Source organism: Erithacus rubecula, assembly GCF_903797595.1.
Source record: "Erithacus rubecula genome assembly, chromosome: 8".
NCBI classification, from domain to species: Eukaryota; Metazoa; Chordata; class Aves; order Passeriformes; family Muscicapidae; genus Erithacus; species Erithacus rubecula.
This window is the reverse complement of record NC_136659.1, coordinates 13469172-13488207: the sequence shown is the minus strand read 5'-3', so window position 1 is coordinate 13488207 and position 19036 is coordinate 13469172. Positions and strand designations below refer to the sequence as shown.

The 19036-nt window shown below is 39.7% G+C and overlaps 1 protein-coding gene across 16 annotated transcripts in view; it reads left to right on the top strand.

The window, feature by feature from the left end:
* The first annotated feature begins 561 nt into the window (after nt 1–561).
* ABI2 (abl interactor 2) overlaps nt 562–19036 on the top strand; it is a 65174-nt gene continuing 46699 nt past the window's right edge. For 15 of the 16 annotated variants that reach the window (XM_079310925.1, XM_079310924.1, XM_079310923.1 and 12 more), the window contains exon 1: nt 562–742. In XM_079310925.1, the coding sequence (XP_079167051.1) occupies nt 626–742 (117 nt within the window). In that variant the 5' untranslated portion in view covers nt 562–625. The remainder of the gene's footprint in view (nt 743–19036) is intronic. The other variant, XM_079310920.1, reaches the window with a different exon arrangement.

The following is a 19036-nucleotide window of genomic DNA, read 5'->3' as shown; positions in this document are numbered from 1 at the left end:
GCTGGAAAGCAGGGGGTTCGCCCTTCCTCACGCCCCTGCAGGACACAGCTTTTCAGAGAGGACTCACACAGGGGAAACACTTTTTTCCTCCTGCGGCGGTAAGAAGAGCCGCTCAGCGGCCGCACAGAACAGTGGGGTATGGCGCTCACACGGCCCTCAGAGCCCCCGGGCTCTGGGCAGCGGTGCCGCAGCCCTGTGCTCCGGAGGGCGCGCTGCCAGCAGCCCGCCAGCGAGTGAATGAAGGCAGAAGGGTCTCAGAGGAAGCCGAGGCTCGCTGAAAGGTGCACACCCGCAGTTATTTATTGTTCCCCGGGACAGCGCTACCGGGGGTCGCCCGCGGGCCGTGGCGCCCCTCCCCCTCTCCCTCCCGCCGGAAACGCCCCCCGCGCGCCGCCGGCGCGGAAGTGGGCGCGCGGGGGGCCGCGCGGGGCCGCGCATGCGCAGGAGGCGGCGCGCGGCCGCGCCCCGCCCCCGCCGCGGTGGGGGTCTGGCGCGCGCTCCGTGCGCGCGGCGCGAGGCCGGGCCCGGGCGGCGGGGGCAGAGCCCGGGGGGGCGGGGGGAGCGCGGAGCGGGCGGGGGGCGAGGGACGGACGGACAGAGAGACGGACGGGGAGAGGATGTGAAGATGGCGGAGCTGCAGATGCTGCTGGAGGAGGAGATCCCGGGCGGGCGCCGGGCCCTGTTCGACAGCTACACGAACCTGGAGCGGGTGGCCGAGTACTGCGAGACCAACTACATCCAGGTGCGTGCGGGCCGGGCCGGGCGCGCCCTCACGGCCGGGCCCGCGGGGCTGCCCCGCTCGCCGGGCCCGCGGCGGCGGGCGGCAGCGCCGGCTGCTGCAGCCTGGCCGGGGGGGGGAAGGCTGCTTCACCTCCAGCCCGAACTGCTCCGGCGTGACGAGGCGCTTAAATATATAATTGATTCCTAAATTGAATTCCTTCCACTTTGTGAGTGAATATTTATTCCTTGCCGCCTCTTTTCGTTCCCTCCGCAAATTCTGGTCTTTGCTGCCGGCGCTGAGGTGATGTGATAAACCGAGGGCACAGCTGACTCCTGCAAATACAGTATCGGTGCCTGTTAATTTGGAGCAGAATGACATGCTTTAGTAGGGTGATGTTTGTCCGTTTGTATTTCCCCTCGGAGCAGGACCGTGGAATTCCGTAGGAAGGGCAGCTACCAAGTGGTAGGTGCAGGATGGAAGCGTGATGTAGAGCTGGTACAGGATTCGGGAGAAAGAGATGAAGTGCGAGTTGCTACCGCATAGTGTGGTTTTTGCGGTGGCCGCTCTAAAGCCAGGCTGGTGTTAGGACTCTGCTTTTTAAATTTCTCTTTCTAGTGGAAAGAAAGGCAAAATATTCGGTTTAGTTTGATAGTGATAATAGGGCCAACTGAAAACTTTGCCCCCAAACACAAAAAGATACCCTAAGACACGTCTGAGTCTGCAGGAGAGAAAGGTGGGGAGGATGACGTGCGTTTGTGGTGTCGGTGCTGAGAGGATTCTGAGGTGTCCCAGAATTGTTTTTTAATTCAGTCCCCGAAGGGCAGAGTGCTTGTGTGCTCCAGAGGGCAGCCAGCGATGAGATCTGTGGTGAGACTGTTCTGTCAGTGAAAATGGGAGAGACTGTGTAACCAGAGGCAAAGAATACTTAAAATGTCCCTGTGAAAAAGCTCTCACTGTTTCTTTTGAATTGCTGAATGACCAGCTGTCCTTTATAGAGAAGACTTTGCACATTTTGGGCCATTTACAAAAACAGGTCAATTACAGTAAAATCATATAGGTGTATTTTATTATGTAATAACTTTTCTGATGTTGAATTAGCATGACTTGGGGTTTTTAAGAGACATGTTGAAATATTTTCTTGCAGTTATGACCTAACATCCATATGTTTAAATATCTGCTTTTTTGAAAAGTGATTTTTCTGGAATATGTGAGAGGAGTATTGGAAGGCAGAGCCAGATAGGAAGAACTGCATGTAGTTGGGTTTTTTTTCCTTTGACCTTTTTTTAAATTTTTTGTATAAATTAAAGTTTGCGAAATCTCTATGGAACAGCTCCACTTTTAATGTCTTAATGAAAACTGCAGAAGAGGACTCCATGCGGTTTTGTGCAAATAGAGAACAAAAAAGGATGGTTTTTGCCCCAGACAGCACACAGTTCATAAGAACAGTCTAGGATCACAGGAGATGGATACAGACAGATGGTGAATGAAGGAAAAAAATGAGGCACTCTTGGTCAGCCTGATGGATTCTGACCACCACAGAGCAGTATCCTGACTGCTGGCAATTTATCCAAGCATCATGACAACACAGAGCTTTGAGGGGGAGGTGAGAATTAAAGAATGAAATGGTGTTGTGAGCATTGACTGAGGTGCAGTATTAATCACAGCATCGACATGCTTAAATTTGTAAGCAAGTGGGGAATGGAGGACATCAGCCAGGCAAAAAACTCTGGCTTTTGTAATGCTCTGAGACATCACAGAGTGGGTTTGTTGTGGAGAAGAGGTTCAGTGTGAGGGAATTCTGGATTTAGTGATGTGAGTGTCCTAGTAAGAAATCTGTCAACGAGCTTGCCCCACCTTCACAGTGCCAGAGCTGCACCAGATCTCTATAAAGAGTTGGTTTTCCTTCTCTACAGGGAGGGGAATAGATTAATAGGAATAACTATTGGTTAGTTGGATATTTATGGTTTTGCTTCTAATAATATTTATTATTCCAAAGTTGTTATGTCTGAAACAAGTCCAAATTATGTGGGAAAGATGGGTTTGTAAATGCTCTGAAATGTATGGAAGAGTAATCATCCAGGAAGTCATGTAATGGAGATGAACTAATTCTACTGTAATCCTGTAGTATTTCACTGCTGACATAAGATTTGTTGTGGATAATCTTGAGATCTAGGGGAGGCTCAGAATGTGACTGAGACCTGAAGTTTATCTGCAGGATGTTAGGTGTTGTGGTGATGGGGACATTGAAGGACCTTCGTTGGCCTGTATTGTCTATTTCAGTAGCCAAACCATTCCTTTTCTGTGCCAGTTGCTTCTTTGAAGTTTTATTATTCAGTACAAAAACTGTTGCAGAAGCAAATGAAACATAGCCCAGTGTAACAGAATTTGAAGTTCAGTGCTAAAGTGAATCGGTTTTTTCTCTTCCCCTTCCACCCAGCAACATAATTGCAGCTTCAAAATAATTAAACATGTAATCTCATCCATGAGGAAATTGCTAGTTCATAGTAGTAGAGCTGTGGCAGTTGCAACTCATTTGACTTCTGCTTATGAAATGAAAAATTCTGTTCTTATAAATTTTGTCAGTGTTTATCCAAATTATGGTTGATATGTAGCTTGATTACTTTAGCAACAGGGAATGTTACATAAAATGCTATCCTTCCCTTGAGTCTGTGATATTGTAGTGTGTCAGAGAACATCAGCTTGAATTTTTGTGGAAAATTATAGGAAATACAACAAATATATAATAAATGGACCTCCAGCAGTGAAAGAAAGTACTGGGGGGAAAGTTTCTAAGTGTCAAAAGCATCTTACTCTTCTAATAACTTGGAGAAATCATACAGTTATTTTTATGTCATGCTGCTTCTTAAAGTGAAGGGAAAGAAGCTTTATTGTTTTGGAGGGTGTTTGTGTGATATCTGACACAATGTCAATCTCAGGTTACATTTTATATGGTCTGTTCAATGCTTTATGTACTAGTACTGTGTCCTCTCTTACGAATTCAGTCTGGGTCTAAACGTGCAACAGAGTAATTCTGTAAAATTTGGTTATTTGATGTACTTGGTATTTGCAGACTACATTGACTTATCTGATCTTTCATGAAAAGCAGATAATTATATTGGGCAGTGGGCTGTATTTAAAAAAAATTTAATATTCCTTCTTAATTTTGTTCAGGAGTATCATAAAGAAAATTTCTACTTATGATAGTATATGTAACAAGACGATACAATTATGTGTCTTGCACATCTTGTTGCTGAGATGCTGACATAAATTCCAACACTGGCTTGCCCTGTTAAGTTTCTTTGAGCTGGTTCTGTGTAAGTCTGTTCTGGAATAATCTTTTGTTTGCTTCTCATTATCATAGCTCTTTTTAAAAATCAGCTTTTCATTTTGTGCAGTGTGTGGAGCTTTCTAGAGTAACTGAATGCTTGTATCTAACTCTGTTTAAAGAGTCAGAAAAAAATACCAGGTAGAGACATTTCAGGCTGTAAGTGTCTGGTGGGCAGAGATTTGAGGTGGGGGGAGGTCCTTCCACCACAGCATGCAGAACTGAGTGAAAAGCCAAGCCTCTGTCCCCTGCCCTGCCTTCAGAAGGAACCTCTGATTTCTCTGATCCAGCTGTGTTGGCTGAATTCTTCTAAAAGGCTCTATATTTTTTAGTAATTCAGGATTATTATGCTTTACTTGTCAGCTCTAGAGACTGAAAAGGAAGAGGGAGCTTCTGATTTTTCCTCCCTTCATAGTCTTCATGTTGCCATGACTGTTTGTATTTTATATAAAGAAGCACACTTCTGGTTTTTGTGAGGGGAAGGGTAGAAAGATGTTTTTTATTTTTGTTCTTAGTAACCCGTCTTGCTGATTACTAGAATTAGCCTGCTTCCATTCCTGCAGATAGCTTTGTTTAACTAGAGATAAAGGTGAAAATTACTTGTTTCTTGGTAATTTTGCTGCAGTCCATAGATCAATGAGTTTCATACTTGCCTTCCACATATCTGTTAATTTTACTTAGATCTCATAAGCAAACCCAAGTGGCTGTAGATTTGGGAGCATCTTCAGTAGGCCGAAGAAGAGAATAAGAAATCTAATAGAATATTAGTTTTAAAGTACGGGAATGATGATTTTTACAATCAGCAACTTAATGGTTACAGCTTTAGTAATGGGAAATTTCCATGGAGTTGCTTGTAATGTCAGGTATTGGTATGGAACTTGTGAAATTATACAGGGAGTTGCAGGCATTCTGCTTTATAAACAAGATCAAGAATGATCTCTTCAGTTTACTGAAGGTATGTACACCTTAACAGAGATGACCGAGTTAGATTCATAACATCTATTTAATTATCAGAAGTGTGAGTATCAGAGAAAAGTTGTTTTCACTTTTTCTGTTCCCTAAGCTTGTTTATTGTATAATTCAACTTCAGCAGAGGAGTGATTAATCTTAGCACTGATGGAACACTTGTTCTGCGGGCGTGAAAGCAGATATTGATAAGTTCCAGTGAATATTAGTCCAGAACTTCAGGAAGATGATAACAGGTTGAAATTCTAAAAAATCTATGAAGCTAGTAAAACAGTAGTAGTGAATATATAGGCAATGTGCTATACTGTCCCACTCCTAAGTTCAGTGAATATTGCATGGATGTATCTTGTCCATCAGCCTATTGTAGGACTTCATGAAAACCGTGTGATTTTAAATTTGAAGTATGCAGTGGTGGATTAAACTTGAAAGTCAGCCAGGTGTCCACCAATCTATTCTCTTACCCTCACCCTCAACTGAACAACAGGAGAAAGTAAGAAAAAAAACCAGCTCATGGGTTGAGTTAAGGACAAGGAGGTCACTCACAAATTACTGTCATAAGCAAACCACACTCAACTTGGAGAGTACTAATTTAATTTTCTGCCAATTTAAAAAGAGAGTAGGACAGTGAGAAACAAAGTCAAGACTAAACCCACCTTCCCTCAGCCCTCCCTTCTTCCCAGGTCCAGTTTCACTCCTTCATTTCTAACTCTTGTACTTCCTCCCTCTCAAGTGGTGCAGGGGAGCAGGGAACAGAGGATGCTCTAGTTCTCCCATGTCACTTTGTCTCTGCTGCTCTCTCCTCCTTGCAGTCTTTCCTCTGCTCCAATGTGGCCTTTCTCCAACGGGATGTAGTCCTTCACAAAGTGCTCTGAAGCACTCCACACACTCTCCACTTCAGTGCCTTGAAACACCTCCTCCCCTTCCTCCTTCTCTGACCTTGCTGTCTTGCAATTTCACATTTATCTCACTCCTCTCCCAGCTGCTTCACAGTGTTTTTTACCCTGCGGTAGGGGCATTATCCCAGAGGTGCCACCAGCATTGCTGATGGCTTTTGCCAGTGGTGGGGCTCTTTTGGAGTGGGCTTTGAACTGGCTCTGTCTGTTGTGGAGGCAGCTCCTGATCTCTCACTGAGCCTGCTCCTGCAGCCACCTGGCTACACACAAAAGTGCCTCTTTAGGTTTGGAAAGTTTAGTGAGGCTAATTCAGAGCATGTTTCCTTTAAGTGAGTCAGTGAAGCTGACAGAGTTGTTGAAGGATTTATTGCTCAACCAGTCTATTTTCCTTTTTCATCACCTGTGCTGTGTTTTGCCAGGAAGGCTAATTTAATGCATTTAATAGTGCCACAAGTTCAACCTGGAGTTCAGGAAGTGCTGGATTGATCCTCTACTGAGTGGATATGGAAAGAGCATGAGCCATTTTATTAGTGGCAATTGGAGTTGCTGGTGGTAATACTCTATGTGTAGGTATGAAAATAAAATTTGTAAATATGCAAGTTGCTAGTATAAAATAAATGTTGTAAGACTAAATGTTGGTTACAAGTGGCATTCTAGTTGTTCCCTTCTGTAGTTTATTTTCAGATTGTGGTTATTGAATTATATTGATCAAGAATTTTAATTCAGAGTAGCAAGCTTCTGCATCCTGCAGTTAATCATCTCTCTGAAATTTATTGCCCATTGCTTGTGTTTCACTTGAGTTTACAGTTATTAATAATTGTGGCTTAGTGCTGAGGTAGAAAGTGCCTATGTAAGGCAAGAGCCTCTCCAGTCAGTGCTTTAAGCAAGTGAAATCTTACTCTATAGTGTTCAGCAGAATATTGTCTTGATGAAAAGCATTGCTTTAAATACCATGTTTAGAGCAGATTTGTTCAGTAGAGTCTATGTCTAGAGGCTGATGGCTCTTTTTCTAAAAAAAAAAAAAAAGTGTTTCAAATGCTTTGTTTTTACACTCAAGTGCACACCTGAACTTGACCTTTTGCTTAGTAATCTAAGTTTTGTACATTTTGCTGGATATCTATACCAGGAACTTCAGTCATTGGGCTACTGTATGAAGCAAAACTCCATGTCAGTAGATGAAACATCATTACAGCACACTGAATTTAGGAGCATTTCCTCTTATCAAGGCTCTCACTAGGTAGGTTGGCAATTCTTTCTTGATGTGGATGAACTAATGTTTTTGCAAGTGATTTGTGTCTATTTCAGTGAGAAATCTTAATTTTCTGTTTCTCAGGTGCAACGACTGAGTTGTTGTGTCAAATTTAAATTTATATGCTCAGAAGTATAGACTCTATATATGCTATTCCATTTTCCTGTAGCTTATTTCCCAGTAGATGTCATTGTAATACCTATTCTTAATGGTATTTCAGTTTGAATAATAATAAATGCTTGCCTTATTATTATTGGTGTAGTGTTACCATGATGAAGTTGTTTTATGATCAGTGAAGTGCAGGGTGAGGTACAAATACTACTTGGTCTGAGGTTTCAGTATAACACACTGCCAAAACTTGCTTTGTGCCAACCCATAAATTTGCTTATTTTTTTCTTAAAAACTCTAAAGTAAATGCAAATGTTTTTATTAAGGTATTCCATAACTTTGTTGTGAATTTCCTGTTGACCAGAGCAGCACCATTGCTTTGCTCAGGGATGGTGGGAGTGTGAAATGGAGGAGGAAGAGGGAATGACTGAGGCAGTGAGCTGTGTTAGATGGACAATTTAAGGTGAGAAGTTCGCCAAGATATAGGTAGCAAGTGTGGTTATTTCAAACTTCTGTGCAGCAGCAGTGCTGCCTTTTGGGCCTGAAAGTCTGTAGTGAGAATGTCAGGTGTTGTTTCAGTGGCCACCATGAAAACTCTGAGCAGTGGCACTGCTTGTTAAATATGAGAAGGTTGGTACAGACAACCAGTAGGTAATACGGGATTTTACAAAGTGGAATCAGTGCTTGTCTTTCTGTAGAGTCTGTCTCATGAAACAGTCAAAGTCTCTTCTTGACACTGCTGGTTTTGCCAGACAGGAATACACAAACTTAGCTGAAATAGTACTGAGTCTGATTTCTGTTAAACAAACAATATCTCTGTGTATAAAAAACAAAATATACAAACCCATTTTTTACTGAGTAGTGTTGTATGAATTCAAAGCACGCTGATTTGTCTTGATTCACTTTAATAATAATAATTAAATAGTATGTGTTCACTCAATATACAGTGCACATTTTCTTTAAGAATTATCAATTATCTTTAGGTGTGTCCTTTAAGACTTTTGACCCCTGCTAGGCATTGCAGCATTTGTAATTTGCTCTAATTTTTTAACTAGCTGACAACTTTGTAAGTTGGCGTGAGAAGTGGAGCTTGTTCATAGCTTTCTGTGTGAGGCAGAGTGTGTGCTGCAGATTATGGAAGTTTGTTGTCTACCTACTTTTAATTAGTTAAAAAACATAGGTTCAATTTGAGAGAAATGTAAAAAATGTTCAATATCCCTAATTAAATGGCTATTTTTAATCAGCTAACTTACATTTATCTGTATGGAGGGTCTATGGAGGGACAAGCCAAAAGGATATAAAAAAAAAAATCTTATAGATGCTAAAGATACCCTGCCATTATGGAAAGTTTACAGTAAATTTCACTATTTCTAAATATATCAAGAAAGAGAAATAGTAGAAACAGAAGCCAGCCTCTTATCCCCCGCACTGCTAACAGCAAAAGAAGAGGCTGAGGTGGATGACAGGCTTCAGAGACACTGAAAAATGCCAATATGAGCAGACACTCAAAAAAGGGGTGGTTGTTTTTGGCAGAGAAATAATGTATTGTAGGATTATTCAAATAGTGTGTTGAGAAGGATGAACTATGTACACTGGTTTTCCATTTTTCTTTGATAGAGTACAGGGATACTAAATTAAGTTTGGGAGGTAATGCTACTTAATCTATGGAATTATTTCTATGAGCTAAGGCTCAGGATTTAATGGTACTCTAGAAAGGCTAGACATTTTAAATAAATAATGAGAATATAAGCAGTTCTGTCTTTTCCTTTCATATGCTTTTGCCTTGCTTTTATTCCGTGAGAGAATTTTATGTCTCTTATATGAAGCATTTTGCACTGTCCACTGTAATGAATTTCACTGGATTATTCAGGCTATTACTTCTGTTTAGTACTGTATTTCCTGTATCTTGAATACAATATATCCTGGATCCTTTGAAATGGTTTTTGCACAAATTGGTGTTGAATTTGCCTTCCAAGGAGAGGGGATTAATATGTTGAGTTACTCATACCAATTTAATAAGATCTAGATAAATTTCATTTCTGGGAAAGAGAGCTAAAGATTTTTGTGATGGAGTATATAGGTGTGTGCTGAAATGGTGGTAGTAACATTAATGGGCTTTTTCCACCCTGACTAGTAACTAGTGAACTGGGAATTAAAGGAGTTGTAGAAAGAATAAAACTGTGACATTGCATTTACTGGTTATTTGTGATAAATCAGTCTGCAGTATTTTCTGATATGGTCAGTTTTCTCACTTTATTCATCTGCTAGTGATCTCAGAAATGAGCCTCAAAGATTTAGGCCTATTTGTGTTCATGTCCTTAGAGATGCAACGCCCATCAAGTGACTCTGTCTCAGAAGGGGCAGAATGATTGAGCATGTAGAATCTGTGGATCAAAGAGTAGTGTGTAATCAGCCTAAATTAGTGAGGATGTTGGGTTTGCAGCATTTCTATCACATTCTGAGTGCACTGTGCCATAAGAACAGTCCATTCCTGAAAGAAAGAGGTAATTCTTTGACTGTGTGTGCATCTGTATAAATTAATCAGGTTGAAGTTATCAGTAGACTCTGAATTGCTATTATATTTCTCTGGTGGTGATAATAATTAGTTTAAATCATCTCCAAATTGAGGACACTTCTGGAATGAGTTAATAAAACTATTGTAAAGAATTCCCATTTTATTATCTGCTTAAAATGTGATTTTTTATTTTCTAAATATGTATGCAAATCTTTACATTTAATTGAGTCAGTAATTCAGTATGTCCTACAAATACATGGAGTTTTGATGACTGGAAGGGTAAACCTCTAATTTTTATTGTTGTCATTTGTGTAGTCATCTGTCTAACAAAAGCAGGTATTTGGAAACAGAACTTTTTATTGTGATGAGCCTTTTACAGATGTGTGCCATTTTAAGACCGTTTATGTGAGGCTTGTAAGTTATATTTATTATGCAGGACAGGGACTTATGAATTGTCTCATTTGATCAGAAAATTGGATAATTAGTGGAGAGTTATAACTTATTTAACTGTTTTTACGCATCTAAAAGAATTTTTGCATTAAAGATTAAGTGGGGAGTGCCAGTGATCTACTTGTCCTCTGTAAAGGCTGTGCTTAAAAGTTCTCCAAGGAGACCTTTTCTTGTGTTTTCTTATGAACAGAGGCTAATATTTTCTCTGTGTTTTACTTTGCCTGAATTTTTCTTCTTTTAAGTTGTAGCTTTTGATAAGGACACAGAAGAATGAGAGATTTATTTGCCACTAGTAAAGGCTCAGACAATTGAATATTATTACATTTAGCTTCTTTCCTAAGCAGCATGGTCAACTTTGTAATATTCAATCTATAATCTCAAGTTAAATTTTGTGTGACACAGTATCTTTAAAATTAAAAACATATTGAAGGAATTTATTTTTCTGTTTTAAATTAATTTTACAAAAAGAACCCTAAACCAAACAACAGTTTCTTCCATTTCCTGTGCTGTTCTTGAGGCTGTGCAATGATATGGTCAGCAACAGGATTTTCTCTGGAGCTGGCTTTTTCCGTAAGTAGTGTGATGCATTTTATCATTTGAGAAGAAATCTGTTTTAGAGATAAGTACCAGTTTTAGTTCTGAAGTTTGCTTGGGGGTCTACTGCAGTTACTATATGAATATTACTTCAATTCCCTTTCTCATAAAGGAGCCCAGAATGCTTTTCTTGGTTTTTTAAAAGAGTGAAACGATAGTCTTCTTATGGTGGACTGATTTGACCTTAATTTTCAGAAGTCTTGGCATTACCACATGGCAGTTGCTGTACTCATGAAACTCCCAGGGCCTATCTGAAAGGCCAAGCTTGTGAAATTTTTTGATGGAAATGTTAAGGATTTGAATCTCTCTGGAGATTGAAGTGCAAGAATTAATGAGCCTTTATTTGTTTTGTTTTTTTTTTTTTACAATATTGTATTAATTTCTTAAACTGTATTTTTTGTGTGTGTGTGTTGAACAGGTAAGTGCCTCTGCACAATCCCAGCTTGAGCTGGCAGCTTGTTATACCTAATATTGTTGGTTTTAAGTAACACAGTTCTGACGTGATGTCATCTCTAGATCTCGTACTTTACAAATCAGGGTGAGTGCATCTTTTGTGTGCAGAGGAAGGAGTTTCTTTTTGTCTGGGTTCCATATGCCCTTAAGGCTCTGAACACAGTCCTTCAAGAATTGTTTGCGTGGTTTTCTTTGACTAATAGTAGAGGGAATATGAATGTGTTTTTCCTGAGTTTTAGGGACAAACTGTTCAGTTAAATGACTGGAAGATGATGAGTGATACAAACAAAGCAAATTGCCTGTGTCTAGGAAGGTGGAGGAGATTATGCAGTTGGTAGATCCTCCTTAAAGGAGAGAATTGTTTGTCTGAAAAACGGCTTGAAAATCTGTACTCTGTTCCTCTTTGTGTTAAAACCTATGATTCATGTTGTGAAACTCTCCAGGATAGTTCTATTTATTGCCACAGCAAGATGGAGAGAGAGGTGATATTATTTAGGCATGTCTTGTCAATTGAACAGGTCATTCATGCAGCACTTTTAATTCATGAAGGTGTAGAGAAAATCCTTCTTTCAGATGGTAGTAGAACTTGCTGAATATATAGCTGTAGCAATCTGTTAAGACAACTTGAAAATGAATTCACATTAAAAAGAAAAATGCAAGGCAAGAGAATCTTTTATGACACAGAAAATGCATTCAGCAGTTGAAATGTTCTTATTTTTGTCATTTCACTTCTTTGATGTTTCTATTTTTGTGACAACAAATTTCTCAGAATTGTCAGAACAGTAGCATTAAAATTTGGTGAATAAGCGAAGGTTGGGACTCAGTCTGTGTCGTAATTATGGTGAAAGTAAAACACAGCCGTGGGGATTCTTCATATCCTTTATTGGAGCATAAAACTGCTGTGAGAGGAGTCTTACGTTCTTTCACAAGTCTGCAGTGTCACTTTCATCTTCCACAGTGTAACTTTTCTCGTCTGTGGTTTGGGTGCAGCGCTGCACAGGCGCTGCTGCGTTCCCCGAGCGCCGCGGCAGCTGCTCCGTGGCAGGGCAGTGCTGTGGGTGCGCTGCCTGTGCAGGGGCCGGGCTCCCGCAGCCTGCAGCGCCTGCCGGCCTCAGCCCTGGCCGCTGCCAGGGGTCCCAGCGTGTGCAAAGCTCTCTGCTCCTGCTCCATTTGGCCTTTGTGGGGAACAGCACTACTGTGCGATTAAAATGACTTTCCTGAAATGTTTGTCACCGAGTTTAGACTGTATAGCAGGAAGGGTTTCTCCTCTTTGAGACAACCGTAGTCTGTGTATGACTTTTCTTTGAAAATTGTTTGGAAAAAATGACTTTTTAACTGTTGCATTTCACAAAATTCATTAGTAGTTTTGTTGGATAATGGATTAATTTACTTCATGAAAATTCTGGTCTTAAGTTTTACTGGGCTACTCTGGATCTGGCTGTTGTAGGGAAAATAGCAGTACATTTTTATTTTATGCTGGGATGTCTGTGACTAATGATGTCTTCTCTATCCAATATGAATGCTTATGAATCTATAAATATTGAAAATAGTAAAAATTCCATAAATATGGGGGAAAAAGTTGTTTAATTTGTCTTAAAGAAATGCATTCTGTCTGATACAGGATTGTCTAAGGGATGTTTATAAAGGTCTTGGGCAAAACAGCACCAGTAAGAGCTGAAATTAGTATCTGAACAAATCTAAAAGGGCCTGCTGAAAATCTGGCTAACATTAGAGAAAAACAAATATGTATTTCACACGTTTTGGTAAAATAAGATAGTGCCTGCAGATGCTTTTGTTGCTGAAAAAGTGCTTTAGTGGAAGCTGAGGTCTGAAACATCATTAATATGTGTGCAGAGGTGGGCATCTGTGAATTTTGGAGCATTGTAGATGCTCTATACTACAAGACTGTTTGTCTGATTCATTCCTCTATCCTTTTCTGAAGCTTTTATGGTAACCACCTTTTCAGGACAAACCTTGTAGAACTTGTTATATGGGGTTTATTTTTCATTGTAGAATTGCTTTCAGGTTTACAGAGCTGTCTTCTGTTGGATCCCAAATAACTTGACTGATTTTTTGAAGATGTTCTGATAGAACTGTGTCCATTGCTGCTGCTGCTGCTACAATGTCCTGCACGGAGATTTTCTCCTGGATGTTGACTGGGATATTGCTGAACTTCTGTTTTTCAAAATGTCCTCATGTGTAATTTTGTATCTTTTCCTCATGAGTTATAGGTAGGTGTCTTCAGCTGACATCTAAATGTTAGCAAGGAAACTGAAACATTTTAGAAATAGAAGCTCTTGTTTGGTACTGCAGGCATTCTCACGGGTTTGTTGTATTCATTTATTTAATGCTTTTGATTCAAAGAATGTTTTTGGTGCATAATCTACTTTCTTTGCGTGAAAGAGTAAAAACAACCTTGTAGAATTTACAGAGCTTCTGCCAGGGAAGTCCAGTTCCTATTGGAACTGTTTTGGCTGTTAGGTAATGCTAGTGCTTTGTTTTGAGACACCAGATTTAAACACTTACTGTATGAAATTCTGATATTATTCTGAAGGAATTTTCAAAAAAATCTTGTCTCTTCAAGCTCATCCTGATTGGTGTTCTGAATGGTTAGCCTTTGTAGTAAAGCAGGAAGACCCTTATTCCTGGTAGTTTGTGTATTTCAAGTCCTGGCTTCTCTTTACCAGACAGAAAGCTCTCCATATTCTTAGAGAGAAATTCTGGAATGGCTGTGACCTGCATCACAATTGCTTTGCTTCAAGTCTGTATGTTAGAACTACTTTATGTGGAGAAAAACTGCCAAGGTTGGATTTGGTTTGCTTTTGATACGTCATTGTGATACTTGTTAATTCTTAAAAAAGTAACTTGGTAATTTGCAGAAAGAAGTACTATTTAAATTGGATGCAGGTTGCAGTGTTACAGTTGCAGTGTAGTTAATATGAAAAATCAAGTACACATCCTTTTATGCTGTAAAATGGCCATATATTGTTTTTAGAAACCAAGTTACCTCTTGCATGAAACATCTCTGGGTATGAAGTACTGCTCTTACTGTGAATGTAGGTCATGCTTAGAAAAATGTGTGTGCAAAATACAGATCTTGCTTAAAATAATTACAGAAGGCTTGATGCTGTGCTGTTAAGTTGCATGCTGCAGGTTGAATATAGCAACTTGACTTGCTGTTCTTGAGCTGCATAGTAATTGACAGAAGGTTTACTTATAATTTTGAAGCAAATGGACCAAAACTGCTTATTAAATTGGAAAAAAGAATAATTGCTATTTTCAGTGCCTGCAGAAAAGGGTTTTTTTTTTTTTTTTGCTTATTTTCTGAGATTTTAAAATTGTAACAGCATAACAAAGTTTGAGTGTAGTTGAAATTAAAAACCTCATGTAACCTTATGTTTTTTTATTTGTTGACAACTTTTTTGCAAGCATGAACAAGAAGAGTTCTGAAAAATCTTTTCTTTCTACCAGTTTACTCTTGAGAATTAGATAGGGACTCCTTGGTTGAGGAAATGACTTTTATATTTCTAAAATGTTCTCTAGTAAATGCAGAACAAAGATCTGGGGTTGGCTAACTGTCTCCGTGTAAGAGGCCAGAATCCCATTCTCTGCCAATATTTTATTTTGTCCAGTGCTATGGTAACAGGAGCAAAAGGTTGTAAAAACATTCTTTGCCAGAAAAATGAGCAGATGGTTCTCTCGGGACACATAGGGAACAAATCTACTTAATAAGAAGGTACTGGTTTTGATTTTCAGATTTCAGAGTGAAATTTCACTAACTTTATTTCACTTTATCATGGTGGTTTGTTTAATTGATCTCCATCCTGGGTACAGTTATGACTGGACAACACTGAGTGCTGCCACCACCTTCAGCAGGTGGGTTGTCAGCTTTCAGCAAGGTGACCATGGATATCAAGAACAAATCAACCTGTTGTTGCTTGCTTCTGCCCTCTCTCTGGCAAGCCTTTCCAGGGACAGCAAGGAAAAAGGCCTGGAAGTTGTGTGGGCTGCTGTGATTTTTCAGAGTCGCACAAGAACATGTCGGTGTCTGCAGTGCAAATGTGCGTTTGGGTTGATGGGACTCTGGCACGTGTGTAGCACTGCAGAGGTCAGAGACTTGGGCCTTTAAGTGGTTCTGCAGTAGACAAGGACATTTTTTAATGCAAAAAAGAAAGAGGGGCAAACTGGGCAACCTTTCACGGAGGAGTGAGAGAAACCTCTTCTGATTCTTCAGTTCTGTGCTGTAGAGTGCTCACCTGCCACTGCAGCTCTCCCAGGCTCTGCTAATTTAGCATAAATCTCTAGATTTTTAGGGTATGCTGCTAATGGCTCTTTTGCCTCCTAGAGGAGTATTATATATTGTAGCTGTTGTAGCTCTTACTTTGATCTGCAATTTTTCATATAAAATATTTTATGGATTTTTTCCCCTGTTCTGTCAGATTGTGGACATGGATCTGAAGACATTCTTTCATTATGTCTGAATTCGTAGCAGCTTTAAAAAATGCCAAGTAAGAATAATTTCAAATTTAGTGTTAACTGGTCAGTGTGAAGGAATCTGTGCAATCCAAATGCCTTTATTTCTTAAAAAAGGAAGAGTGACTATGCAAATCGCTGCCCCCTGTTAGTTTAAACCCTCTATCTGCTGTCTTTGGAAGGCATGCTCACGTTACCTGGTAGCTATGCCTCTTTACTTCTCTTCAAGCTTTTTTTTGGCCATAGTTATCAAGGGTAGTTAATTGAAAGTAAAACTTCCAGTGTGATAAAATTTTGGGGCTTGCTTATGTGAGGAAGTAGAGAAAGTGAATAGCAGTTGAAAGACTTGTATTAGGGTGGTGTTGTGGGAGGAATTTGAGGATAACAGGACTGCAGTTGCTGTGGATAGGCAGCTTGTATTCCTTGAGCTACCTCCATTTTTTTGAGTGCCTAAGGAAGTGGGACGGTGCTGGAGCTCTGTGTTGCTGTGGTAACTGGTGTGGGTGTTATCTGCACACCTGCCAGCCTCTCTGGGAGCTGTTGGCCCAATAGGGTGTGTATCTTCAGCGGGTGTGCTGCAATTACACCCTGACAATTGCAGGTGCCCTATATCTGGCTGTTCTGAGAGGGTAGGTCAGGTTGTAAGCTGTGATGGTGGAGGATGTGGCTGTGTGTCCTACTTAGCTTTCCTTGCTATGAGCTTGTGATGTCTGGCAGCAGACACTTGGAAGCAGAATCTGCTTCTGCTGCCACAGATCACTCTGCCTGTGATTCTAAATCAAAGCCATTAGTTGACCTCAATCACTGCTATGTAATGAATTGAATCAAGAATTTATAGTGGAAGGAAGAAACTGGCAAAATTGGGAAATAACTCAGTTGTTACATTAACCCCCCTGTGACTAGATAATATTTTGTGAAGCTGAAGTAGATATCCTTTCTTAAAAATGGTAGATTTTGTCAGATTTCAAGAGACAGAGATAAAAGTCTGTTCATCTGATATGGATAATGGGGAAAACAATTTGTGCAAATAGCATTTTTGTACAGCAGAATGTAATTACTATATGATTATAGTTTTTACTTGTGAAAGCCACTTTGCATATGAAGTAATTTTTGCAAATGCTACCACTTGCTTTATTTTTATTAAGCAACTGTAAAATTAAATTTGAGTTTATCAGTGATTTTGGCTTGTAAACTCAGTGAAACCTTTGCATACTGCAGCATCCTTGCTGAATGAAGAGTTGTAGAACAGAAGATATATGAGATAATAGAATTAAGCCTGTGGATCTTTGCTGTTTCTGAGGTTCTCCATTTCAGTGCATTTGCATTGGCCCAGCCTCTTCTGGCCATGTGTTAGGGTTGATACTGTGCTCCTGTTAAAGCCAAAATTGGCCGTGTATCTGGAACTCCCAACGATGATTATCTTGTTGCAGGAACTAGAAAACGACTCGCTTCTCTCAGCTGTGTTATTGCAGAAGAGCTACCAGAGTAAGGTGAAACCTCCACTGGTTTCACAGAATGAGCAGGGGAGTAGGTTCCCTCTCTGCTGCTTCCTCTTGAGCAAGAGCAAAGTCTGATGCTGTGCAGCAGTGATGAATAACTAGTAATATACCTACATATTAACTATATTTTAGATGTAAATGCTTTTGGATGCTAGCATGCTGTTCTTGTATCATTTAAACTGTGTTACTGATGTGTTGAAAAGTTTTTTTTATAACCTTGTTAGTAGGCTTGTGTGAATACATCATGCCTTTTTATTTTTACATAAACAGGACTTTGGCTCTGTTCTCAAGGAACAGGAACTTGCAAGGTCTAATGAGAGCAGGACATTTGTGTGTGAAAACTGGTCAGCTGTGCTCGTGAATGTATGGAAATAAATGCAAAGTTTGATTCTGGTGATGGTTAGAGGAAATAGATGACAGGTTTGTTGCAGTGATGCAGGCAGCATGGAAACAGTGGTGTGGGTGATTAGGTGTCAGGGTAGCTGTGCTTGTCCACAGCTCCCATTTGCTGTATTTTTCTCTTGGGTAGAGTAGACTGCTATTGCTGTCATGGATCTCAAACCAATGAGCTAGTTTTACCCTCACTGGTGGCCTTGAATGTAGTATGTATTTTAAAAAGTGGCTTTTCCTTTTAGGAGGTTAGGTTCTGTGTGTACTTCTTTGAAAGATTGGTTTCCTAGCTGTTAATCAAACCTACATTTTGAGGCTCAGCACAGAACTAAAAGCATCAAGTGAATTTACAGCAGTGAAAACAAAAGACTACAATTTAATGCAAATGACCTTGTAGAGACTGCAGCAGATTATTGATACTGAGTTTAAGATAACTTAAAAGTTAGGCAGTCACACTTGTAATCAAGAAGTTCTAGTGACATTCAGTGAATCATTCCAGTTTTTTAATAGTTTGGAAAACAGAATAACTTGATGTCAAGGGCTTTACTAGAGTATGAATGCTAAGAATATATTCTTTAGGTAGCATGCTTGCTATTAGTATGCAGATAAATAAATTATTATTACAAATATTTTTTTAAAAATGAGAATAACTTTATATGATATTAATATTAGTGTAATAAGTGCAATTAACCCTGTGTTTGGAAATTACTTTTTAAAATATCACATTTATTACTTGCTCTTTGAATCTTGTTCGAATTATAAAATCTAGTCATAGTTTTGATGCATTCTTAATTCTAAACCCAGTATATTCTATAATGATTGTGTTTGGCCTAAGTGCCATGAGAATAGTCCTAATGCCATTATCAGTTGTAAAGAGAAGAGTTTACTTCAGTATGTTCACGTTTAAAGGTATTTAACTTTTAAATGCACTTCTTGTGAACAGCAAGTTAATTGCTTTCATGGAGATGTTGAGTAGAGCCTCTGGATACAGTTGTGGAGAAAGTACTTACCTTTCAGCTTGACAGATATTGATAAGGTGTGATGGCTTAGGTGTCTGAATAACCTCTGTCTATGTGCCCTGGATGTTCCACCCACAACTGAAGTTCCATTTAGTGCTGATTCTTACACTGTGTTTTGTCACTTCTGAGAATAGTTCATTTTTTATTAAGTTCATTAATAAAAAAGGAGTTGTGTCTCTAGGAGACTCTGCTCCTTTATTCAAAGATGTGACAAAGTTTTCAAGCAGATTACTTTACTTATAGTTAAGTGTTCGGATAAGATCATGCTAAAATTATTGCGAAGTAAAAATACTCTATCTCCAAACTGTAGACCTACTATTTCTAGTAAATTGTAGTCCATATTACCTGTCTCAATAATCTTGTTGCTTCCCCTGCTCATGG